The 23,728-nt window shown below is 40.6% G+C and overlaps 3 protein-coding genes across 4 annotated transcripts; 2 read left to right on the top strand and 1 right to left on the bottom strand.

The window, feature by feature from the left end:
* Positions 1–849: 849 nt before the first annotated feature.
* RB195_004085 (uncharacterized protein) lies at positions 850–1,281 on the bottom strand (the record flags this gene model as incomplete). The annotated part of the gene is made up of 1 exon (XM_064178747.1): positions 850–1,281. The coding sequence occupies one exon, from the start codon at positions 1,279–1,281 to the stop codon at positions 850–852; it is 432 nt and encodes a 143-aa protein (XP_064033063.1).
* A 2,979-nt stretch (positions 1,282–4,260) lies between these two features.
* Positions 4,261–12,947, top strand: RB195_004084 (uncharacterized protein; the record flags this gene model as incomplete). The annotated part of the gene is made up of 7 exons (XM_013442402.2): positions 4,261–4,374; positions 4,447–4,528; positions 11,076–11,290; positions 11,874–11,972; positions 12,048–12,137; positions 12,221–12,369; positions 12,896–12,947. The coding sequence occupies 7 exons, from the start codon at positions 4,261–4,263 to the stop codon at positions 12,945–12,947; spliced, it is 801 nt and encodes a 266-aa protein (XP_013297856.2).
* Positions 12,948–14,133: 1,186 nt separating this feature from the next.
* Positions 14,134–22,950, top strand: RB195_004083 (uncharacterized protein; the record flags this gene model as incomplete). 2 transcript variants are annotated; one of them, XM_064178715.1, is made up of 25 exons in its annotated part: positions 14,134–14,211; positions 14,279–14,338; positions 15,650–15,752; positions 15,942–16,070; positions 16,144–16,217; positions 16,283–16,374; positions 16,428–16,515; positions 17,145–17,229; positions 17,832–17,980; positions 18,036–18,156; positions 18,275–18,419; positions 18,517–18,587; positions 18,652–18,770; positions 19,026–19,160; positions 19,216–19,377; positions 19,477–19,581; positions 19,715–19,798; positions 19,886–20,034; positions 21,334–21,433; positions 21,490–21,577; positions 21,766–21,902; positions 21,985–22,082; positions 22,226–22,295; positions 22,556–22,714; positions 22,774–22,950. In XM_064178715.1, the coding sequence occupies 25 exons, from the start codon at positions 14,134–14,136 to the stop codon at positions 22,948–22,950; spliced, it is 2,778 nt and encodes a 925-aa protein (XP_064033061.1). The 2 variants fall into 2 exon arrangements, with proteins under 2 accessions (XP_064033061.1, XP_064033062.1); XM_064178716.1 differs by lacking the exon at positions 14,134–14,211 and having other exon boundaries at positions 14,297–14,338.
* Between the last annotated feature and the right edge of the window lie 778 nt (positions 22,951–23,728).

Here is a 23,728-nt window from a genome sequence, read left to right as displayed (position 1 = left end):
GACCTCAATTGTTGTATGCAGCGGCGCAATTCCTTGTATTGGGTCATTCTTTTCGAAACCTATTCAAGAGAAATGAATCGTCGAATTGTTCCCACTGCTTCTGTAGCATTTACCACGAAATATGTAAAGGACAAAGCGACATGAAGCACGGTGCAGTTGCGTAAGCGGTTGCGCTCGAAGCGGTGCGGTGGAGATGGCGTTTGGAATCGAGGCGGAACCATCGCGAACTGCAGCAATGAACGGTAGTAGCAGGGTTCCTCACTCGATCCTAACCGCTACGCTCCACCGCTCGTTTCTCGCGGAACCGCTTACGCAACTGCACCGTGCTTTATGTCGTTTTAACTCGACTCTGCCTATTTTTTCTTTGTTTACTGCTATCTTTTCTCCTGTTTCCGGGAGCTATATACCATACTCAAAGAAGAAAATTCTCAAACATTGGTTGCCATAAACAGTACAAGAGTTCAATTTCTTTTTTTATTTTCTTTTGTTCATCTCCATAATTCGCGGTGTGCCTCGGTGGTAAGGGTAGTGTATGGGAGTTATTCCACACTACACTTTCATAGCTTTGGTCTAAATGCAACGGCTTTTAGGGTCTCGACCTTGATAGCTTAACATCACACCTTAGTAGCTCTAGCCCTCGCCATAATAACTTTTGCCTATTGCAAAGGAGGATTGACCCCCACCGAGTCAGATTGCAACCACTATTAGATCAGATAAAGGAGGATTTTTGTTTTGGTAGCTGGGACAACTTGAAAAATAGCTTTTTTCGCAACGAACTTCTCTGTCCTCCCTTGAATTTTTCACTTCTACGATTTCCTTCTGAAGCATTGCTTCCTTGTTTGCATCATTCTAGATCAACCCTTCGTGTTGTTGTACGTTCTCGCCGAACAGGAACACTTTTTGGCGGTTGGAGTTGATGCCTGCTTCGTCGGCGGCCTTGTTTCGCATGCAAACCCCTCCTATTATTATGCGATTGTGTTGGTGTTCGTGTGTTGCTTGTGCGAATTCGATCTTTAGGCTCGTGTGACTGACGCTGGGCGTCGCGGCGATTAATTTCGAATGGCAAAGCGCCTCATCCGCTGCTGCTGGACGGGCGTTCCTCGTTCTCGAAGCCTCAGCCACATCGTGTTCATTGGCCATTGACCGTGGAGGCAATGAGAGCGGCAGATGAGAGCAGTTCGAACGGCCATTCCTTCCGTTCACCTTATTTTTAACAGCTGTTTTCCGTTTGGTTATTCTAAGTCGTCTTTTTGCTGTTGAGATCGGTACATTTCCGTGCATCGTGCATCCTCAACTAGTCAGTTAATGAGTTTGTTATGGTCGCCGCCCTTTTGCTTCCCCGTTGTGCACTTTGTTCTTTCGCTTCAGTCGTCATCCAATTTGTGTCCCTCTCCGTGTGCATCTTCGTTTCTGGGTATTTTTCTAAGAAGTCACCATGCAGGTGAACCTCCTTGAGGGTTCCTTAATTTCATTGCTTGCTATTCTTCCAGGTCACGCTTATAGTTATTTGTACAACCACTATACATCGGTAGGTAGAGCCGCCCGTTTCTTCCCGGTGATTTAGCGCTGTCTTTGCAGAAATGCAGACCCCTCTCAATCGAATAGTGCAATTCCGCATACTGCTGTAACCTGTTTATTGCACGACTGCATGGATATGGGGGAGGATAGGAACTAAAATAAACGAAACAGTGACCCAGCGATGCGTTCAAGCTGTTATCTATTGTGTGTGTGCTGTCAGCACATGAAAATGGGGTTCTGCGGCAAAAACAAGCTACGAATGGAGGTTTAGTAGAACATAATCCGCACCAACATTGTGCAAAACGCGCATTGTCGATTATTAGACGTAAGGCACACAATGTCAAAACTTTTCCGTGTATACACAAACCGTTGCTGCGTCAAAGAAAGAGAAGTACGACTGCTTTGTGACTGTTTAGTTCCGTGTTCTTCTACTTCAGTTTGCGAAATATTTTCTGTGAAAAGTTTGTTGTATTTGGAAAGGCGCATGCATATCTACGTACTTTTCATAATTTTCAAATCCTGTACATCATCTGTTGTTCTTCTGTGCTTGAAGAAGTGTTAAAGTTTTCTTTGTGCCACATGAATACCGTAGTATTCAATTAATCTACTATTTGATGGAGAATTTTTGAATTTTTTTCCTGGGAAGAAGACCAACAGAAAGGTACAAAATATTCTGAGTAAAGACCATGAATCTTATTCGTGGGGTAGGACATCTGTTGTCTAACTTTTTAGAGTAAACTGTTTTTGTTTGTTTCTAACTGACTGAGAAGCCAAAGGAGGCAAAGTATGAACTCAGGCAACCTTTGCTTTTCGATTTCGTAGCTCGCTACACTATTGCGCTTATATCGTACACATGCTCGAAATAGTGTGAAAAATTAAATAAAACGGAATTCAAGAGTAGAGATCTTGGATACTTCTCTCACTAGCTAGGGGAACTTCTATTTTACATAATTGATATTTTTAACTACTGTTACGAAGTGCGATTTACATTGTTTATAAGTATCAAGTAATTGATTGTTGCAAGTTGAAAGTTTTTTTTCGGACAGCAAATTTAGAAATTCAAGAAACGTTAGCATCAAACTAGTACCTTTTGATTTGATAAAGAAAGTTATATGCCAATAGTTATTTTTTTTAGTTATAAACTTGTAATTTAGAGAAAGAACAGGAAGTCTTATTTTAAGAAATCTCAAAGATCTCTCTATGAGCTTACTTATAGATATTTGTTCTATATTTTGCTCTAATGGTATAAGTAGTGCATTTAGAGCGAAAGCATGTTTTTATTCTGATTGCTTCAGGGACTTCCGTTTTTCTCATTTCCTTGTTGTTGTTTTTTTTTTGCTTAAAAGCTCATCTTTATATTGCCTTATCTAAATAAAATGCAATGTTTTTCACTTTCCTAACTACATGTTATCAGTTTCATTGCTGTTTGTACTTTTCTGCAGAAGAACTTCCCTGAAATTTTCTCCCATGAGAATTTCGCACTTTTTTCTCTCGAATTTTCCGTTACAAACATCCACAAATACTCGAGTGCATTTCTTTTACAGACATGGGTTTCAGCTTTACTTCAATGTTTATTTGGTGTTATAGCCAGTTATTTTTTTTTATAATGCGTCTGGATTTTTGGCATTTGATGTGTACTTCATAAAACAAAGTAAACGAATCATTATGAATTCATATGCGTATGATTTCGACGCGTTTATGCTTGTTTTTTTTTGTCATTTGTTTGCAGTTGCAATAACCAGTGCACTAAACAAATAAATGAAAGCGCAGACCGTGCGGCTCACAATAAAATAGCTTTAACACATTGTGGAACATTTTGACGGTGGGGTAATATCGATATGCTGCTGTTCGGTACTATCTTTTGTCCGGTCATATTTCCAAAATCTTCTTCCTAATCGCACTTCACTTCCTGTCCATCCGCTCAAGTAGTTCCTCTGGTCACTCCTTATGCCGATGCAGTAGTGGTGATCTTAAGTTTAGAAGAAAGCGCACTTCGATTTTCTAGAATGTCTAGGGAGGAGCGTTGACCTTCAGCTCCACCCTGGTGGCCTCTTTCTCTCCTCCTCCATCCTCCTCCATCTTTTCACGAGCATTCTCAACTCTCTGCTTCTTTCATTCTATGACTACACTATTATGTGGTCGCTGTTTTGAAAATAAGTTTATTCTCAGAAAGAAGTGTGTATATAGAAGTTATGAGTCGCTTCAGCCAACAAAATTGCTTTATTGTTGAATTTTCGTATCTAGACTTGCTCGCTTTTGGTATGTTTAAACTGTCTTTGCATGGCTCGAACTACATATGGAAATGCTAGGATCATTGCCATTCAAGTATGAATCACAGCAGCACTGTTCCCCCCGAGAATCTGCACATTTCAGCTAAGGGAGGACAGACGGAGTTACGTTTGTAATTCTGCCCGTCATTCTCTTTGCAATAGCATCCGTTTGTATAGTAAACTGATATCGATTCGATTTATGTGCGCCCGATGTTCATGCGATTTGCTACTGTCCGTGTGTGGTCGCAATGCTATCGTCTTTTTCTATTGCGTTGCCAGGGTTTTTCTCATTCTGCTCCGTTGTTAGTAGGATTTTGTTTTGTGTTTACAAATTATATTCTTTCCGCATCTCCAATGCTATCCGATGTGAAAATGCTTCTTTAAATGACTTTCCAGAAGTCTGTGCTTTTGCAGGAAGTAGCCACAGTGAATGTGTGACACGATCGTACGTGGTGCTGTTTTGCGTTAAACGATGGATACGGTCGTCTTTTTGGCATTAGCGGTACTAGCTGCAGTGTTCATAGTCTCGCTACTGGTCCTAATAGTGATGTGTCAACGTCGCCGCATGCAAATCAGAAGTTTTAAGGTGGGCTCAGTAGTTGTTAGATTTTATTCCACGGTTTTCTCTGCCCTGGTTTATTTTTCGGATGGATTACAGCTCGCCACTGCCAGCCCAGGGTTTTCGAAATTACGTAACGAGAATCTCGATGGTCACATCATGCAACTCAGCCCGCTTATTGGTAAGAACTGCATTTATTTCCATTATTTCTGTTTTTTTTTCTTTGTTCCTTTGCATTCACTGTAAGATTGCGATTTTCTTCTGCTTTTAATGCTTCTGTCGTGCCATCTTGTGGAATAATTGGACATTGCTTTTGTACTCTGCTTAGATAGTGGAAATTCTCTTAAAATATGTATGCTAGATTCTTATGCTCATATATTGTGTTTTTCAAATCATCTACTAGTTTATCGTGTAAGAAAACCAGCAGTAGTTTGAAAAAACCTATGGACATTCAGAAGGAAAAAAAAAACAGAGAAGACTCGAGAAAATAGTATTCTCAAGTAGCGTGGGTAGAAATAAAGCTGTAATTAAAACGACAGTTATTTTGTTTAACTGTTTCTCTATTATATCGCTCTTATGAAACTCAAATACATCGTGAGGAAGCCGTTCACGACATATTGTTGGACCGGAAGCTCGCTGGTTTCAGCCCGAATATTTTTTGTGCTCTGAATTGTTCTTTGTAAATGAACCAGGACGGCTAGAATTGATACTACGACCGTGGCATCCAGACTGTATTCTTTTCCTCTATCGCATGCTTAGATTTTGGTTTTCCTTTTATTGTGTATATTTATGTGTTACTTTATTTTATGTAATTATTGCATTTGAAAAAGTCAGGTGATTTTGAAGGGGAGTAAGACACGTGTTGGTTTTCGAGGAGCTAAAGAATGGAAATTAAAGGAAAATTTGGAATAACGTTCCAGCACTCTCCAGTTCGCAGTTTTGGTGTTCATAGATTGAAACTTGAGGAAGTGTAAAGTCATTCATGATGTGAAGAGCGATTGATTAGACATACATCCGGTGGATAACCATGATCACAGATTGGTACCAGAAAGTAGTCGTTTTACATTGAATCTGGTTGTTTTTTGTACTCTACAATAGTTGTCTCTCCATGTAAAAAAATGTCCAAGTCCTTGATTTGCCGCAAGAGTTCACTGGATTGATTTTTCCTGTGGAACCACGGTTTCCCCTCTTAGCTATGGAGTAGCTCCCAATTGATCGTTGACCTCAGCTTAATTACTTTCAATCTGAACGCTCAAATGTGATTGCAGCGCCTTTCATGTGTGATGCTTCTCCTTTGTGTGTAATTATTTCCATGGCGACGAACTGGCCGCTGCTCCGCTAATTACCAACCGTTCCCTGACGCAACGTTAAGGAAACGAGGGCTTGAATGGAAAGACGAAAGATAATTTACTTTATTCAATGATTCACAACCTTTTGGTCATCAGCTACGGTAGATTATGGTGGAATTTGTTGAAGCTATGTTGCAGCACTGCACTTTTGCGGTTGAGGCAACAGTGAGGCAAAAAGTAAACGCTTATTTTTTGCGTCGGTGCAATCATGCAAAATTTTAACGCTTACATTTTTCACTTTGCGAAAGGAGTTGACGGTGTAAGCTTATGCATGTGATGGATCATACATCCACTTTCCTGTATTGATACACCTTGGTAGTTCTTTCAATAGCATTGAACACTAAACAAAAACAGAATTTGATGTTTCTCGGTTTAAAATGAGATGAACGAGCTGGAAGTCGGAGTTTCTATCTGGCTGTAAGCCCAAACTCGGAGAGACATTCCCAAAGGTGCGAGCGATTACCATTCGAGTACTTGGCGACTACATTTTCATTACACCTTAATTGTTCTGTCATTGCAATAATTATTTCCAAAATAGTTTAACTTCCAATTTGTTTTCATTTATCAACGAACCAGACATTGGTTGCAAATCGAAAAGCTGTGCCTGGCAAACGTGAGTAATTGTACGCCGCCTACGATGTGTCTTTCGATTCTTTTCCATCGGCTACAGAGGAAATTACCAGTGTTTTTCAATGGCACAAAAACGCTTGCGAATCGTCTTTGTTGAATGCTGGCGGGAACGAGGTTCTTTGTGATTTACACGTGATTTCTTGCAGTTTTTTCTTTTTTGAAAAATCCTCGACTTCTTTGCATGTATCATTGGCGGCATCTCGAAAATGTTTGAGGTTCGGTAGAGTTCAATGATCGCGTTTTCACCGAAGTACACTGATTGTAGGCTTCAGCAAGTGACGATCGTGGAATTGCACACTGCCATTTTTTGCGCTGGATTTTTTCTATTAAACTTCCCTTAAAACGCGAAAAACTTACTATCCTATATACTGAAATTGAGTTTTGGCATATATGAACCTACGCAGTCAGTAACAGGTTTCGCTTTGGTTGTTCGATTGTTGGGAAGTTCGCATCCTCCCAAGTGCCAACCAAGCATTTCATGCCTTCTTACTCGATAAATTAGTACCGCACTTGTCTGAAAGGATAAAAACACTGACTTGATTCATCGCCTAGCCCCCGTCATTGTAAACCTGCATGCGCGTTCGTAAACCTCAAACGAAGTCTGAGTCGAAGTCGAACACGTAGGCGCACCCGATAGGGATTGGTCATTTTGCACTTTATTCACTTTATCCTTTAACTATGACCCATCAGCTTCTCCCGTAACACACCTGCGGTCATTCTCATCAAGATGAAGTTAAGTAGATCGTCGCAGAGATCATCGGATGTTGTTGGCAAAATATTTGGTAGGAGCTATCGCTACGATACGTGCTCGAGTAATAGAGGAATCGCCAGCTGAACCACATAACAAACGCGTTCACTTTGCAGTGATCTGCATTCTTCTGTTTTGGTGAACCGTTGTAACCCTATACTTGAAACATTTTAATAGTTTTGTCGATGAGTAATGTGAAGCAGAGCCCAAGATTCCATACTGCAGATTTTCTTCGTTGCATTCATCATAGCCCACCTTCACTTAGCAGTGATCTGAATTCTTCTGTTTTCCGATTTTTCCAACTCTCATGTTCTTCAGTCTTCACCCTGGAACTATTTATCTGGACAGTCATGAAGCTTAAACTCGTTGAACGCCCAGTTCTTTGGTTATCCAGTTTCTCTGTAAGAATGCACACTAGCATGTTGCATGATTCTAGTGAGCTTGAAGTGTTTGCGACACCCGAAGTGCGAATTGGAAAGATAATCTTCGATCGCTTACTTTTCAGTGCTATCCCTTATCAAATTTCCAGTAGTTTGACATTTTTTTTTTGCCAGCAAAATATAGAAAAAAACAGCAGAAGTGCGGTTGATGCCATTCCAACGTACTTAAGGGAGCCGGTTTTGCAAGAATTTGCCGCTCTCGACACAGGACCGCTTTATATCTTTAGACGCGGGATTTGCAAAAAAAAAAGACAGTTCGAAGATTTATATGATGAGACACATTTTGTAAGCACTAAGTCCTACCCATCCCATCAGGCAATTAGTGTTCGACTTTTTGAAGCTTGGAACTTCTATGCGCAAAAGTCCCGCCAAAAATGACGCAGTGCCACCTCCATTTAATGGATGTCAGCTGTAAGGATGTAGGCTCACCAACAAGTAATTCTACATGCTCCACTTTTACGTACAGGTGATTCGTTCTTTTGGAAGTGACTCCTATGATGGCAATGGGAAGGAGGCTCGTACAATACAGCAGCAGTAGCGTGTAACAAACCGGTTGTGTTGTTCCTTTCAAGGTCTCTGGCCGATTGCCAAGACACTTCGGAACTGCCGTTTCGTCGCGGTAGCAACGGCACGAGTGGGTTACTGTAGAGTCCAAATGGCTAGCAGAGCATCCCTGCGCACCCCACTATCGAGGACATCTAGCGCGATGTGGCGGCAGAGGTGGCTGCGCTCTCTCTTTCACATGCGCACACTGGGTGTCAAAGGGTTTTTGTCATCGCGTGCTCTTGTATATGCACGGCGAATATGTGATTGGCATTGAGTTTTGTTAGCGCAGGGAATGTGCATCGGTGGTCTTCGAGACGGGGCTGAACAAAAATTAAAGTGATAGTTTAGTAGCTTCACACTTCGGAACTTCAGGTTTTCATGGATCTTCTCGAAAAAGAAATAAAAGTTGCAAGGACACGTTTGTAACTGAACTATTCCATTTGCTTTAATTTGTTTAAAAAAAAACAGATAAATGTATGCAGAACTTTAAATTCTTCCGTTCTTTTGAAGGACGAGGATTTCCAGTCACTCATTTGAAGTGTTCCCAAACCGAGCCTCCACTCAGATTTCATGTACATTTTTGTATGTCATTGTGCTAGCCAAGTGCCACATATGCTAGCAATTGGATCTTTTTTTTTGCCAACTTCTACACCAGAAACAACTCGGTGTGAAAGGAATCTGAAGGGTTAGTTACACGCTCATGTTGACCCGCCGAACACTTCTAAGGAGTCACCAGTAATCACCACCGATCACCAGTAGGCGGTAGAGCCTTAAAGATCTGATGAAGAAAAATAGAAATTCTAGTCTGCGGAGAATAGCATGACTAGATAGCATCGGTTTTTTCAGGGAAAAAAATAGTCTTAGATGACTAACATCTAAGCAAATATTACTTAAGCGTTACATTTCGATATAATCCTCCGGACTTTATCTGCAATATGAGACTATGAAAAAGACTTCATGCGAGAAAAACGTCAGTTTTTAAGTGATAGAGGCTGTAGCTTAAGAAAAGGAACTCTAAAATCTATCGTTCTTTCGAAGGACGAGGACTTGCAGTCACTCATCCGATTCGACAAGGGAGCTTCTCTATCTCTGTGCTTCAGTCTTGTTTTGAAATTTCTAGGCCTGCAGTCTTAGACAGTGATAGTTTACAACGTCTTAAATTTGTTTGCGACTGAGATTTGTTGAAGCAAAGGGTTACCTTTCTATTGATATAACTCTTGTTGCGGGGGAATCCAGGTGCGTGGCTGGCGGTGCAGCAATACATCTGCCTCTTACAATTGGACATGATGTTTCGATATATCTGCTCTTTTCTAATGAGCTACGTAACGCAAGTAAAAATGTCAAATGCTCACATAAGACATCGAACGAATCACATCAGGATAACTAATGACTAAACCGTCGGAATCACGAGACGGAAGAAGTGGGCACAACGAGAGCAGTTTATGGAAGAGACGACGAAACACCCGGAAAAGAACGTGAATGCTGTGATTGGATGCTTGTGATTGAAATGATGTTGGACAGGCGTTTTAACACTGTTTTAACACTGAGTGACGTCTTAGGTTTCTGATATTTATAATGGAAATGCAGAACTTGCAAAGGAGGAGCGCTTTGAATTTCTCAATTAGAAGGAGAAGATCTTGAGGAGATTCCATCAGTCGTTAAGCTGCTGTTCGATTCCGATGGCTTATAACTTTTCGCTCTCAGTCCTAATCAGCTCAAACATTCTCGTAGCGAATTACGAGTGCGGTAACGTAATAATAAGTTGTCATCTGATCGGATTCTGAAGAGCGAAAGCTCTGCCAATTAACATTCTCTGAATTCATCGTCAGGGCAACTTCAGCCATTTCTGGAAGTGCAGGCGTGATTTGCGGTTTTTTTTTCTTATTTGGGCCGACTATTTTATTTCCACAAAATTGTCTTTGAAAGTTCGGTTAACACTGTATCGCTCAGCTATCGAAAAAGAGGAAAGAGCACAAGGTTTGGACGATCATGCATACTGTCATGTCATGCCACAATCAGACGAACCGCGCTGTTCGTATTTTGCGACCATTATTTTTGAAAGTACAAAAATTATAGGAAGAATTTACGATGTGTGCAACAAGAGGTTGCGGTTATTGACTTCTAAGTAAGAATATACCTGGATATCGTGTCATCGGATTGGGAAAAGAGGAAAGAAAATGCAAGATTGATTTATTTGCAAGAACAAGACTGAGTATATTTCTCTGTCTTAAAAAGGTTGCTTCACCTATACTTCATCACTACATTTCAAACAATAGGAAGAATAAGTAAAAAAAATTGGAGAATTCTCTTTAATGTTTACTTAGGTCCAATTTCCTTCAAAGCTTAATAAGTCAGTGATGCGGTTATGTTTTTTGTCACGCTTTTACCGTTCCCCATTTTTTCTCCTATTGTTTATTGTTTTCGTGGATTAAATACATGTTTTCTTTAACTCAACGAAACTTTGCATTCCCCATTTCAGAGGATGCAGGTATTGATTAATTAATTTACTGACTAACTAACCTTCAATCGTAAATCCGTATTCCAGGAAAGTCTTGAATAACCTTAACTGCTAGGAGCATTGTAAACACTGTTGTAAGGATTGAAACGCGAGCGCATTCCATGGTTTTGAAGCGCTTTGACATCAAAATTTTCCAGGATTTTATCATTTTAGTTCGCGTTTAGTCTAACCGAGCTTTACAATACGATTTCCACCGAACATTTTACTAGAATATTTTGTTCCGTGGCATTTGCCTTACCCGTTACCCGTTTCCATATGATTCTGTTCAAAGGTCTACAGTCCCAGGTCCCTTACTACTTTTTTGTGAAGTTCAGTTCTTAGTCACCGTCACACTATTTCCAGTTCTGCCATTTTAAGTTTTTCTGCTTATATATTTGTAAAAACTTTGAAAATAGAAGTGAAAACAGCTTGTTTTTAATTCTTTGATATCGTTTGAAGGGCTACTAAGGCTGATAAATTTGTTTCAAAACACTGCTGTTATTTTCCACTATTTTTAGCTCAAGTTCTCGATAAAAACGCTTGGGTTTACGACGTGACCGGTCTACTGCAACACTGCGTCGCTGTACTTCGCCTCTGCCATCAGCTCACCGATCAACTCGCTGCCGTTCCGCTGCAACATGCGTCGCCACAACTCAGCCACATGTTGTGTCAAGCAACATTGCGCATTATGCCACGTTTTGACGATCTGCTCAGCGCAGTTGCAAGCCCATCGGTGAGTAAAAGTAGTCATCTTCTCTTATTGATAACGCCATGTTTTCAGGAATTTTGTGTTGAGTGGTATCTGTTAGTAATCTTTGACGCAATAATGATCATCCTGTATCGTATCTTGCTGCATTTCAATTGCATTTCAAGTTTTGTTAAATCTGTTTCTGTTTATGGGGTCTTTGAAAGCAGGATAAACTTTTATACTGTTTCGAATCTGCCGCTAAAAACAAAAAGCCTAAAAAACTGGCCGATTGCCTTTCTTTGTAGCCGGAATAGTTAGGAATAGAATTTCTTTCTTGCAAATGTTGCGAACCATACAACATCTGTACATGTCTGTCTTCTTTCGATCATTTGACTTGAATGCACTTAAATGACTCTGCTTTTGTACTTTGACTTTGACGTGAATCAATCCGCTTGGGATGCGCCGCAGGGATTTAAGGCTTTGGTGGCATTAGGGCGGAGTCGATCCTCGCTGCAACGACGATGGAACCTCTTAATTAATTATCCCCTTAATACACACCATGGAAACACTCGAATTTTCGTATGTTAGTGAATTTTTGTAGAAACCTCCACAAGTTATTGCATTGCAGGTCGACATTCGTGTGCTGGAAGCTCGCGCTACTGCCCTGGCCACAGTTTGTTGGGCATTGTATCTACCGTTCTCTCTCATTAGTCAGAAGTACAGAGAGGTACGTCTGGTGTTTCATGTCTCATTCTCTCAGAAGCAAGTGGTGTGGTCGGAAATAGAATTTGCTGTTTAATAGGCAATGGGTGAACCGCTGCAGCAAATGGACCATCACCTGGATGCTTTACGACAAGCAGCGGAAATAGCCGAGAGGGCTAATCTTGGGAAGGTGGGACTTTTGTAACAAACCGTTTTAATCGTAGTATTCGTAATTGCAATCTTTGAATTGCATTTGAAGTGTTGATTTTGCAGCTGGAACTCGACTGGTCCCATTTGGATGCGGTAGCCGCGAATGTAGCCGCTCAAGAAGCTGCTAAAGTAGTGACGGAAACCACGCCGCTCGTGGATTCCGAGGAGAGAGGTGCTGAAGTGGGTGATCCATCCGCCGAACCCATCGATTTGTAAGTTGTTTGTGTTCCTAGTATGACTTCCCTTGCATCATCTTCAGGCTACTCCGTTATCTGCGTTAGTTGCTTCCTATGAAAAACGAAAAAAGAGAAAGATTGTGCTTTGTTATAGAACATTCTCTCAGCGACTAGCTTTTTTTTGAAAAGAAGAGGAAAAAAGAAAAAGGAGGGTTAAATCAGCATGATTGCTTCAATAAGCTAGACGAATTTTTTTATTCTCATTCAAGAAAAGGACCTTCTTGTTGTGTGTTTATGAGATAGGTTATACAGACGAAATTCTAGACAGGAGATGTCAGTACGCTATTCTTCTTTTACTTTGGGATGTTCAGCCTTTCATGCATTTTATAAACTCCAAGAAAATAAGTTGTTGGAATTTTCTCTTCAACGATCCTTCCAAGATTTCATAGAATCTTTTTTTTCAGCCAATAAAATTGTATTTTGCATAGCGGATAGCAACATAGAGGTGTCCTAATGTACTTGTCGATTTTCTTTCAGCAATTCTCATTATTTCGACTTTCAGGTCAAATTCCATCCCAGTTAATGGCAACCATCCTATTGACCCGAGTGGATAATACGGCGTTTCTTTGTTAAATATTATTCTCTGCATAACAGTTTTTTCCTGTCATCTTCCTTTACGCTTGCATTTTTACGCAGTTTGCAATTGTACCAAGTACCAGGTTATTGAAATCGGCTAGCAAAACTAAAATTCAGGTAAATACTACCAATAACGGGATACGATATTGCTATGTATGTTAGTGTTAGTGACTGCAGTATGTTCACAGTATCTTAAGGAAACTTAAAATACGATGTTATTATCTTCAAATACCTCTGTTCCCTATTTAATTTGCTCGCGCGTGTTGTTAAACTATTTAGAGCTTAGTGGTTCTGTAGCTGGTTGGCTCGTTTGATGTTTCTGATTGTGTCGTGGAATTGAGCACTTTTCGAACACAGTAAGCAGTTGTGCAAAACCGCGTCGTGATGCAATCGATGAAACTGCTGTCATCTACGGCCAGCAAAGTCACATCCAGGCGATCCTAGCGAGTGGTGGTTATCGATGACCGTTTTTCGTTGGCGGTTCCCGCCGTTGATAATCGCCAACTGCTGGAGCCGGAAGACGGCGCCGCACCTCCGGCTGTGACTCTGCGGGCGCCCAACTTGAGAATGCATCCCACCTTGTACAGAGTACACCTCGTGGCACGTGAAGCGTTTTATACAAATGATCGAGTCGCCTCCTTGTATTGACCTCTGAAGTGTTGCTGTACCTTTGTTACTGTGTAATATATATCGTCGCGATCACCGTATGCCTTTATTTTCCTGATATATGAAGTACATATGACTGCGGTAATCCCGACGACAACAACACGCTGCTTTTTACGGGGACGTCTTGTGTATTTATACGCTTGTTCTTATTTTCACTTGTTCGACCTACCGTTGACAAATCACATCATACCTCCCACGCGATATTTTGCATATTCTCCTCCGATCACCGCCTGTTTTTTCTTCATTGATTTCATTGGTTTTGTATTCTTAAAAAATTCCACTTATTTTATACCCCATATACTTGAGTATTGTTCCTCCCATCTTATGCATTGTATAGGCATTATGTTGTTGATATGCGAATGATCGTGGTGACCATGTCATGCTTGGACCAGCGAGTAACGGATTGGGGCACATCCACAACCCTACTGAAAATCCCTTTCTGTGCATGGTCGCAGCTTTGCCACTGGATACGATTGTAGTTCTCGGGTTGTTGTATGAATGCTTGTGTTGGACGGCAAAAGTTGTGACCTAAATAAACTCATTCAATCTGTGCATGTTGCGGTGTTCATTATGTTGGTGACTTGAATTTTTTTATCTCTGAAGAAAAGGTGAAATATTTGGATTTAGAACATATTTGTTGTAGTCCTTTTCGATTGGCATCATGAGTTCGTTGACAGAGGCGTTATCAGAGGCGATGAGTTCGGTTGGTTACCGATTTCTTGAAAGAGTTCCTAGGACTACCTAGCAATGTTGCCACTTTTTCGTTAACTGGCCCATCTGTGGAAGGAATGAGGACTGTTTTCGGGGAAAAGATTGTCCTACGGGTACTCTAACTTGTAATGCTCCGGGCCGATAGGACCTCTCTATAAATTGTAAGAGCTTATGTAGTTTTTAAGATGATGTCTCTATTTGACTGATAGATTCTACTTTAGAATGTTCTCCTGCATATGAGAAGTAAAAACTCTTATTTATTTTTTGTTCGCTGAGGAGACGGAAATGAACAGTTCCATATCTAGAATAGAATAATATATATCATAGAATATGTAGTCTATGATTATGTTTATATTACCCTTAACTGTAAATTTTTCAGTTCAGGAGAAGCTACTCTAGACTGAATAGGTAGATGGTATCTAACATTTGAATAAGTGCCAAAATTAACTAACTGTGCTTTGGATGATACCAATAATTCCAGAATAAGGGATATTATTGTGTGCTTATTTAGATACTTAAATGACCCGAGGTGACACACAATGACGTAGTTCAGGAAATTATTTTGCGCCATTCATTTTCGTCTTTTAAACATGATCGGTTCCTCATTTTGAGCGTTTTCATGGACGCATTTGAGTAAAAATTGATTGAATGGTTAGGAATCAGTTGAAACGAATTTATTTTATTGCCATTTAACTAAATATGATTTTGGTTCTATAGTAAAGCAAAAATGACGTGAAGCACGGTGCAGTTGCGTAAGCGATTCGCAAGAAGCGAGCGGTGGAGCGTAGCGGTTAGGATCAAGTGAGTACCCCTGCTAGCACCGTTCATTGCTGCAGCTTGCGATGGTCCCACCTCGATTCCAACCACTGTCTGAACTGCGCCGTTTCGAGCGCAGCCGCTTACAAAACTGCACCGTGTTTCATGTCGTTTTCACCCGAGTGTACTATTAAAAGTCGTACTTCAATTTTCTCCGTGTTTAACAGCTCTGTGCTCTTCAAAGTCCTACAACGTTTTAATAATGCATTCAATCGATTTTTAAGTCTTTTCTACCGTTCAGTCAACATCAAGATAGTCAGCGGTTAGTGAACACTCCACTAACCGCCTTTGTTTGTCGGAAATTTCGAGGATTCTACGGTACCAGTTGTGTTAGTTACCAGTGCGAAAGCCTTTTTGTACCAGATGGAGCAAAGTGATATCTTTGTGTGATTTCTGAGCAATCAAATATTTTAGGTGAAAGGCACTTAACACAGCCTTCAGTAACCTTCACTACTCTCTAGCAAACTTTTTAAAATGCTGTGTTTAGAAATCCCCAGATGAAATCCGCAACGTCTGTCTAATTGCTCATGTTGATCATGGTAAAACGAGCTTCGCTGATTCTCTAGTCTCAACAAACGCTATCATATCCGGTTAGTTTCTTCGATTTCTTAGCATGTTGAAATGTTCTTTTTTTTCTACATATATCTTAGTGATTTTATTCGAAAACAGTCTTATTTTGATGATTTTTTGGTATTTGAACCTTTTCCCATCATCTTATTACTGCTCCTAACAGTTGCCATTTGTGTTTGCCTCGTGTACCACATTTTTCGTTGTTCCAGCTAGAATGGCTGGAAAGCTACGATTTTTGGACAGTCGCGAGGATGAACAGACTCGTGGAATCACAATGAAAGCCAGTGGAATTTCATTACTATATGGTCCAATGTTAGTGAATCTCATGGATAGTCCCGGTTAGTTCCTTGCAGTAAAAGTGCTTTCTTGCTTATCTTGGGACTGTCTTATTTCTTCATTGTGATCTTTAAGGTCACGTTGATTTTTCCTCAGAAGTTACTTCGGCTCTATTACTTTCTGACATTGCATTACTACTAGTTGATGTTGTGAGTTTAATTACGTAACTCAAGGTCTTAAGGACTCATTTGAGGAAAATGTGAAGCGAATTCAGGTTGAGGGAGTATGCTCACAAACTCAAGCCTTACTGCGACAGTCTATTACTCATGGACAAACGGTCATTTTAGTCATTAACAAAATGGATAGGTATGGCCAACAAATGATGACACATGGTATCACTTGAGCTAAATAATATTTAGACTATGTGTGGAACTAAAATTGGAAGCATCGGAAGCGTATACTCATATTGTTCGACTTCTTGAAGCTATTAATAGTTGTGTTAGTCAGGTTAGTATTTTTTCTTGCGTTTCTACTCTACTTTGAAAGCCATTAATTCTCCTTGTTCGTTTTTGTTTCTTTAAGTTCGTTCTTGGGCCTTTTCCATTGTATCTGTACTAATTGTTTAAGACTAACAGATTACTGTCTTTTCTTCCTCCTTTTTGTATCGGCGTCAGTAGTAGTTTGACTGCTGGTAGAGATGCATCATGCCTCGTCTACACAATCAAGTTAGAATGCAACGAATATAGTCGGGCCAAACGACATGAGGTTCGCTGCAGTTGCACAAGCGGCTTGCGCTCGGAGTGGTGTGACTGAGCGTAGCGGTTAGGATCGAGAGGGACTCTTACTAGCACCATTCATCGCTGCAGTTCGCAATGCTCCCATCTCGATCCCAGCCGCAAGCTTCACCGTGCCACTTGGAGCACAGCCGCCTACGCAATTGTGCCGAGTTTCGGTTTCCAAAATTTTTAAGTTTTCGTCGAATGCACCCAGTATTGAGTGTAAGAGCTCTGTTTGAAAAGCTGACCCGACGTGTATCTTCTTAGTGATCAGAAACCGACTGTAAACAAATGGAATAAACAGTGCGCAGTGATCGAAGTCCGGCCTGTCTGATAATTATTTACTCTGAACGATTGCAGGTGGTGCAGTGCATGATGCTTGAGGACGATTCGGCGAGTAACATTGAAGAAATTGAGGCCGCGCTGTATTTCAATCCTACTCAAGGTGTAGTTCAGTCCAATCGTAGTGTTCAATACTGAACTACATTAAAGTGTAAAAAAAATTGTGGTATAGGTTTGTATTTTAAACTAGATTCTAAGTGTTTTAAACAATCCGCACATTTAGACAATATCTCTGTAGTTGTTGTTTTTTTTTAATGGAAATCTCGCAATTTCTATCTAACTGAGTTGTTACGCTCCTACTTTTAAAATATTGGAGTTACTCTACAAGATATGAAGTTATAGAACATAGCTTACATGGGTGTAGATTGTGAACATCTTTTATAAGAATAGCATAATGTCCTGCAATTTTGTCCATTCATGACCCTTGTACACAGGAATATACTGATGGTTCACAAATTTTTATGCATTGCGCTCAGTACTGCCGCGCGTATATTAGAATTTACGGTCGAATTCTTGTGATTGTCAGTCTTCGAAATTGTTAGGAAAATGATGATGTTAGGAAAAGATTTAAGCTGTCTTTTTTAAACTTTTTCTTTTTTTTTTTTGCTTTCTAACCAGCTTTTCTTGGATATGAAAGGCTAAGATTATCCTGATGTGAGGAAGATGGTGAAATAAATTTTTCAAAGTGCAATACGAATATTTAAGGTAACGTCTTATTTTCCTCGGCTGTGCATGGGTATTGCTTCGGAGTGGAAGACTTCTCCGAAATCTACACAGAAAAATTGAAAATTCCGAAAGCTGATTTGACCGCGGCATTATTTGGAAATTTCTACATTGCCGGGGGCAAGATTAAGGTGTCTAAGAAATGATTCAGATAAATAAACATCGTTCATATATTTTCTCATTCAGAACGAAGCTACATCTCACGGCAAAAAACCGCTATTCGTTCAACTCGTACTGGAACCTCTGTGGACACTGCACGACTGTGGGCTGATTTCCAATGACCTGCCGAAGTTGGTCGAGCTGACCAGTTAGTTTGTCTTCCCCAGAATTTTGTGGCTAGAAGTAGTCTGCAGGCCTTAGTTCTTTTCTATTCATGGGAAATTTTTAGTAGAATAAATTCTTTCTCTAATAATATTGTTTTGTAGGTAAATTAGGAGTCCAGATAAAATCACGTCGTATCTTGGAGGCATTTGATGAGGCAATGAGGGCGTGGCTTCCGCTTCCGCGCTCGTGTTTCCGAGCTTGTGCCCGGGCACCTTCGGCTCGAACTGCTTTTCGTAACAACCATAGGTGGGGACCCCACACTTATTTGAGGATATTATGTTTTCAGTAATTTCAGTTAATTTCCTTAGTTGTACGCAAGCGCGAATTTTTCAAATCTTAACAGAATGCAATACCTCGTCGGGAACAGTGGCAACCACCCGCTCGGCATCTCCATCCAAGAATGCTCACCTACAGGTTTATCTTCTGACGTATTCTATTCATGGAATGGAGTTTTCTTCTAATCATCCTCTTCTTACAGGTGTTACTGTTCTGCTTGTCGTAAAGTTTATGCGTACAGAAGGCCGAAAATTCGCGATTTGCCGAGTTTTTAGTGGAAAAATTGCTGCTGGAGATGAACTGTATTTGCTGGGAAGAAAGGTAAAATAATGAGTTTACGTTTCAGCTATCGCTAACAATCATTACGTGGTTGGCTTATTCTAAATTCTTTATAATAGTAATCTCATTGTTAGTGTTTTCCCTTAACAGTCCCTTGTATTCACTACACTCCAAACAGTTTTAATTCAGTGCAAAGGTTAGGATTTATTTAATGTATTGCATAGGACGAAGGTGGTAGCATAAAATGGCTTCTGTTTCGCTATAAGGAGTAGATATGTTGAGCTCGAGCATTTTTAGGGTCTTAAAGAAGGCACAGAAATACCAAAAATTATCGTGGAAAGTGTATGGGCACTACGTGGTCGCGACCTCCTACCCCTCAAATCGGCGACATCAGGTGTGATCTGTGCCATTGAAGCGCATGGATTGGTTCAGGTATCATAGTGGGTGGAGACGACCTCTGATAGTTTGCGATTCGAATCTTTTTCAGAATGCTACCTTATGTAGTGAACAAGTTAGCGAAGGGCTGGATGTCGGCGTAAAACGGGGAGAACCGTTGGTGAGAGTCTCGGTTAACACCGCCAATTTGGACGACATGGATAGGCTTAAGGAAGACCTAAAAGTGCTTGCAGTCTTAGATTCGAGTCTGAGGGTAAGTTACTGCGCTCCTGGACAAATTAAGTTGCGCATACACATTTGAACCAACCACATGAATTTCAATCGAAAGCTACTTGTGTATTGTGGGATTCAGGTTCTTGAACTAGATAACGGAGAGCTAACCATGATTACAGCTGGTGAGGTGCATCTGCAGAAATGCTTGAAAGACTTGGAGGAATTTGGATTTACTGATTTGCAGGTGGTTGGATGCTCTTTTCCAAAAATGTCTGTTTTTTCTGTGAAAAAAAGGACTAGTGAGACAAACAGATTTTGTTTTTCTTTTCTTCTCATGTGCACTTTATTTTGCGCCAAATGCACTTGTCAACTTCTAGGTCTCCAAGCCAGTAGTACCATTTTTGGAGACGATTGTTCCAGATCCACCACTGACAGGTGCCCAAATTCAAGAACAATGCACGGTAAGTTGTTGCATATAAACTGTATTTCTTTGTTCGAGTCATTACTTGAAGAAAAAGTCAGAAGCACTGCAAAACACTGAATTTCAGGAATGTCATCTCCGAGGTGACTCGTTATATATTCGTCTGAGAGTTGCGCCTCTTCCGGATGAGATAGTTTCTCTGATGGAGAAGTCCAGTGAAATTCTTCAAGCCATAAAAAGAGGAAATGTTGATGATGATTCGTTGGTAGCATTCAGGTATAGCTGTTTTACAATTCCTACATTATGTTTTTGCCTTTGCAAATTTGCGGTCTCCTCCATTTTTTTTTTGTCCGCGCCAACAACGTTAACGAAGCTTGCAAGAAGATGCAGCGATGAGAGATTTACCCACAGTGAAGGAAATTTCCTTTCTATCATTCTAGGGAGTTCCATCGCTGATGCAATTGTGTATTCACTTTGTGCGTACCCTAATCTATTCTCTGCTAAATTCCCTTATTCCCTCTACAATCCACTGTACTGAGTTTTAGTGGGGTTGAACAGATGGCACCTTTCTGATATGTGGTGTCTTTGAATTGGGATTGGTGGGAACTTAAATTATTCCTGCTCACTGCAGCTTTCAGCAGGTTCACTGTTTATCGGTAGTTTGATATCAATGCATGATTCAATTCCACCTAGTATTTCAAGTCTTATCGCATCTAAATTGTATTACCTTTGAGTTTAATGACAAGTCAGATCTCTACATCTAAGAAACCAGCGTAATGTGGAATATGGGAATCTTACGATAGTACGATAGAGCTATGGTCGAGAGGTTGTTCGAACCTCTCTGCTCAGGTCCCACCGACAAACTCGAGAATCACTGAGAACCTCTCCTTCTCATTGCCTCTTTTCAAGAGAAAAAAAAGATTAAAGAAACTTGTCGTTCCTGAACACAAAAAGCTTTCAAAACTTCCTAGCTTCCTTGCTCCTAGCTTGCTAACAAGGGCTAAATGCAAGTCGAGTTTAATGGCTAGATTAAGTTAGTGACTAAGAACAATTAATTGTTTAGACGTATCGAAGATGAGCAGTTCGGTCTACGTAGTTGAGATTACTTATTGGTAGTTTAGTAGAATATGCATGCTTAAGGCCACACGAGGCAGGAATCATTGAAGATCTTGCCAACCTCAACACTGCTCCTGTAGATGTCACAACCTTACGTTATAAGGAGCAGTGTAGGCTTCATAAACGTCTCCGCAAGTAACTCATCTCCGATGGCAAAACAGTAGATGGATGCGGACAGGAACTGAGTACACGGTTGTACTCACTGTAAAAGGAACAGTTTTAGAAAAAGCATCTCAGTGAGTGCTGTCCTGGACAATAGCACGCTGGCGGACTGAGCGGGTATTACACCTACTCTGTTGGTTACTCAGGTTCGAGAAAAACCAAAACAATCTCAGTATTCATTTGATTTTAACCGAAGATCCTCACTCTCGTCGAAGGATTACAGACTCGGTTAACTGGCAACGATACAGTGCGCAGGTGTTGAGTAGATTCAGATCTGATCCCAAATTTCGTTTTCAGATCGAAACTATTGGCTGTTTGCGAGCAACATCTACCTTCATTTCGAGGATCATGGTGGTACAGGAAGAGCAAAGCGGAGATCACCGAAATCATAGAAAACGTAGGCTTCAAAAGAATAATCTTTGAGATTTTTCGCCTCGGTTTATTTAAAAATAGATTTGGAGTTTTGGTCCTGACCGAGCTAAGGCCAACATCTTGTTCAACGGAATCCCGGATTATCAGAGGAAATCCATTTGGGAAACTAGTGAGTGCGTTTTTGCTTGCATATATTGTTTATCTGGGTGCTTATTTTGGAGGTATCCTTAACTTTTGTATGTAATTAAGCTCTATGGCTATTTTTCGGTTTCGGTTTCGGACTTCGCACAAAAATTCCTAGCAGTATTTAATCACACTTTTTTCTGTTGTCTTATGAATGTTAGTTTACGACTTTAGGATCCGAATCACGATGTCGTCCGTTTGATCAGGCTATCATATCTGGTTTCGAGTTGTTTGTAACAGCTGGTCCGTTATGTCATGAAGTGATGAGAGGGGTGGCCGTAATCGTGGAAGAGTGGAAAGTGAATGAGGATGTGAGTACACGTGCTGAACACTAGACGGCCTCATTGGGTGTGTTTCAGAATTTTAACTCATTATTTTCTGCAAATTTTACAGGACGCCGCTGTAGCTGGTCAACTGATGACAGCGATGCGCGCCACATGCAGGGCTGGAGCGGAAAAATTGGCTTTGCGATTGGTCGCTGCGATGTACAAGTAGGTTTTTGCAACTATGCTCATTCATTTATTTACTAGTCCCATTTATGAGCACATTATTGAGCCATTGTCTGCTTCTGCCAATTAATCAGTTCAATGAATGTCTAGTCGGTTGAAATGCCCGTATTGATAATAAAGTTCAGATGCACTGTGACCACTGCAAGCCAAGCACTCGGGAAAGTCCATGCTGTCCTTGCCCAGCGAAAGTCTAAGGTGATTTATACAATATTTTTGGTCACTTTTAGCTACAATGGTTACTTTACTTTGTACGATGTGTTATTATCAGCGCTCGTCTGTTTTTTTTTTTCCTCAAAATTGTGTATCTACATGATAGCGAGCGAGGAAAATTCACTGTTATTTTAATTTTAATATTTTGGTGAGATACACTATAGAAAATATGCTTCTCCTCTTGATTTTCTACAAGTGTTTTTCTTCCTGTTTCCCCACTTATTTCGCTATGTTTATTAATATAGGTCCTCAACGAGGACATAAACGAGGCAACCGGTCTCTTTGAAGTGACAGCATTAATGCCGGTAGTGGAATCGTTTTCGTTTTGTGACCACCTTAGGAAGAATACATCTGGAATGGCTAGTGCTCAACTAGAATTCAGCCATTGGCAGCTCATAGATGAGGTTTGGCGGCCATTGATACCAGTTACGCGCTGTTTCTGACCGAATGACTCTCATCGCAGGACCCATATTGGCAACCATCGACATTGGAAGAAATGGAGGAGTTTGGAGTAAAAGGAGATTCTCCCAACCATGCTCGTGGATATATGGATGCTGTAAGACGCAGGAAAGGATTGTCAACAGATGACGTCATTGTCGTGTCCGCGGAAAAGCAGCGGAATTTGAAGAAGAATAAGTAGATTGGACTGGTTAATGAGTTACATTTACTACTCTCTTGAAATAAGTAGTACTTAGCTTGATTCCAAATGATTCCGTGGTAAGAACTGAGTGTTTTTCTCATTTTCATCAAAAATGCTGATGTATAGGTTTGAGGTGTGTAGTTATCAACATAATCAGCGCTTTAAAAACTGTAATTAGCAATGTTGTCCAAAGGAGTTGCATGAGATGACAAAACTGTTAGGGATTTATTTTCACAGAATTCGTGGTTGAAGACGATGTGATTTAAAAAATCAGCCGTTTTGATTGTTTTCTTGTTGTTGTTGACTGTTACCTGTTACTTGTTGAACTTTCTGAAGATTATAGTAGTTGATCCGAAAATATGGTCTTCTTCAAATAAAAGATGTATACACGCGAAAATTCAAATATAAGACAGTGTAAAGCGTAAGTACTGACCATTTTACTTTCATTCATCTTTTTAATAGAAAATGTTATCCCGTATTGGTTTTTGAGAAGTTTATTATTATAGTTACAATTAAAACTACATGGAGCACGGTGCAGTTATGTAAGCGACAGCGCTCGAAGGGGTACGGTGGAGCAGAGCGGTTGGAATCGGGCTGGGACCATGGCGAACTGTGGCGAACTGCAGATATGCGGAGGTAGTATGTAAGTGGGGGTAGCGAGGATCCTCTCACGATCGCAACCGCTCCGCTTCGAGAGCAGTCGCGATCGAGAGATCGAGGAGGGACCCTCGCCAGCACCACTCTCCGCTGCAGTTCGCGATGGTTTCCCACCTTGCGA

The sequence above is a fragment of the Necator americanus genome, chromosome I (genome assembly GCF_031761385.1).
Source record: "Necator americanus strain Aroian chromosome I, whole genome shotgun sequence".
Lineage (NCBI taxonomy): Eukaryota > Metazoa > Nematoda > Chromadorea > Rhabditida > Ancylostomatidae > Necator > Necator americanus.
The sequence above is the reverse complement of the archived record's forward strand: the minus strand, read 5'-3'. Positions and strand labels throughout refer to the sequence as shown.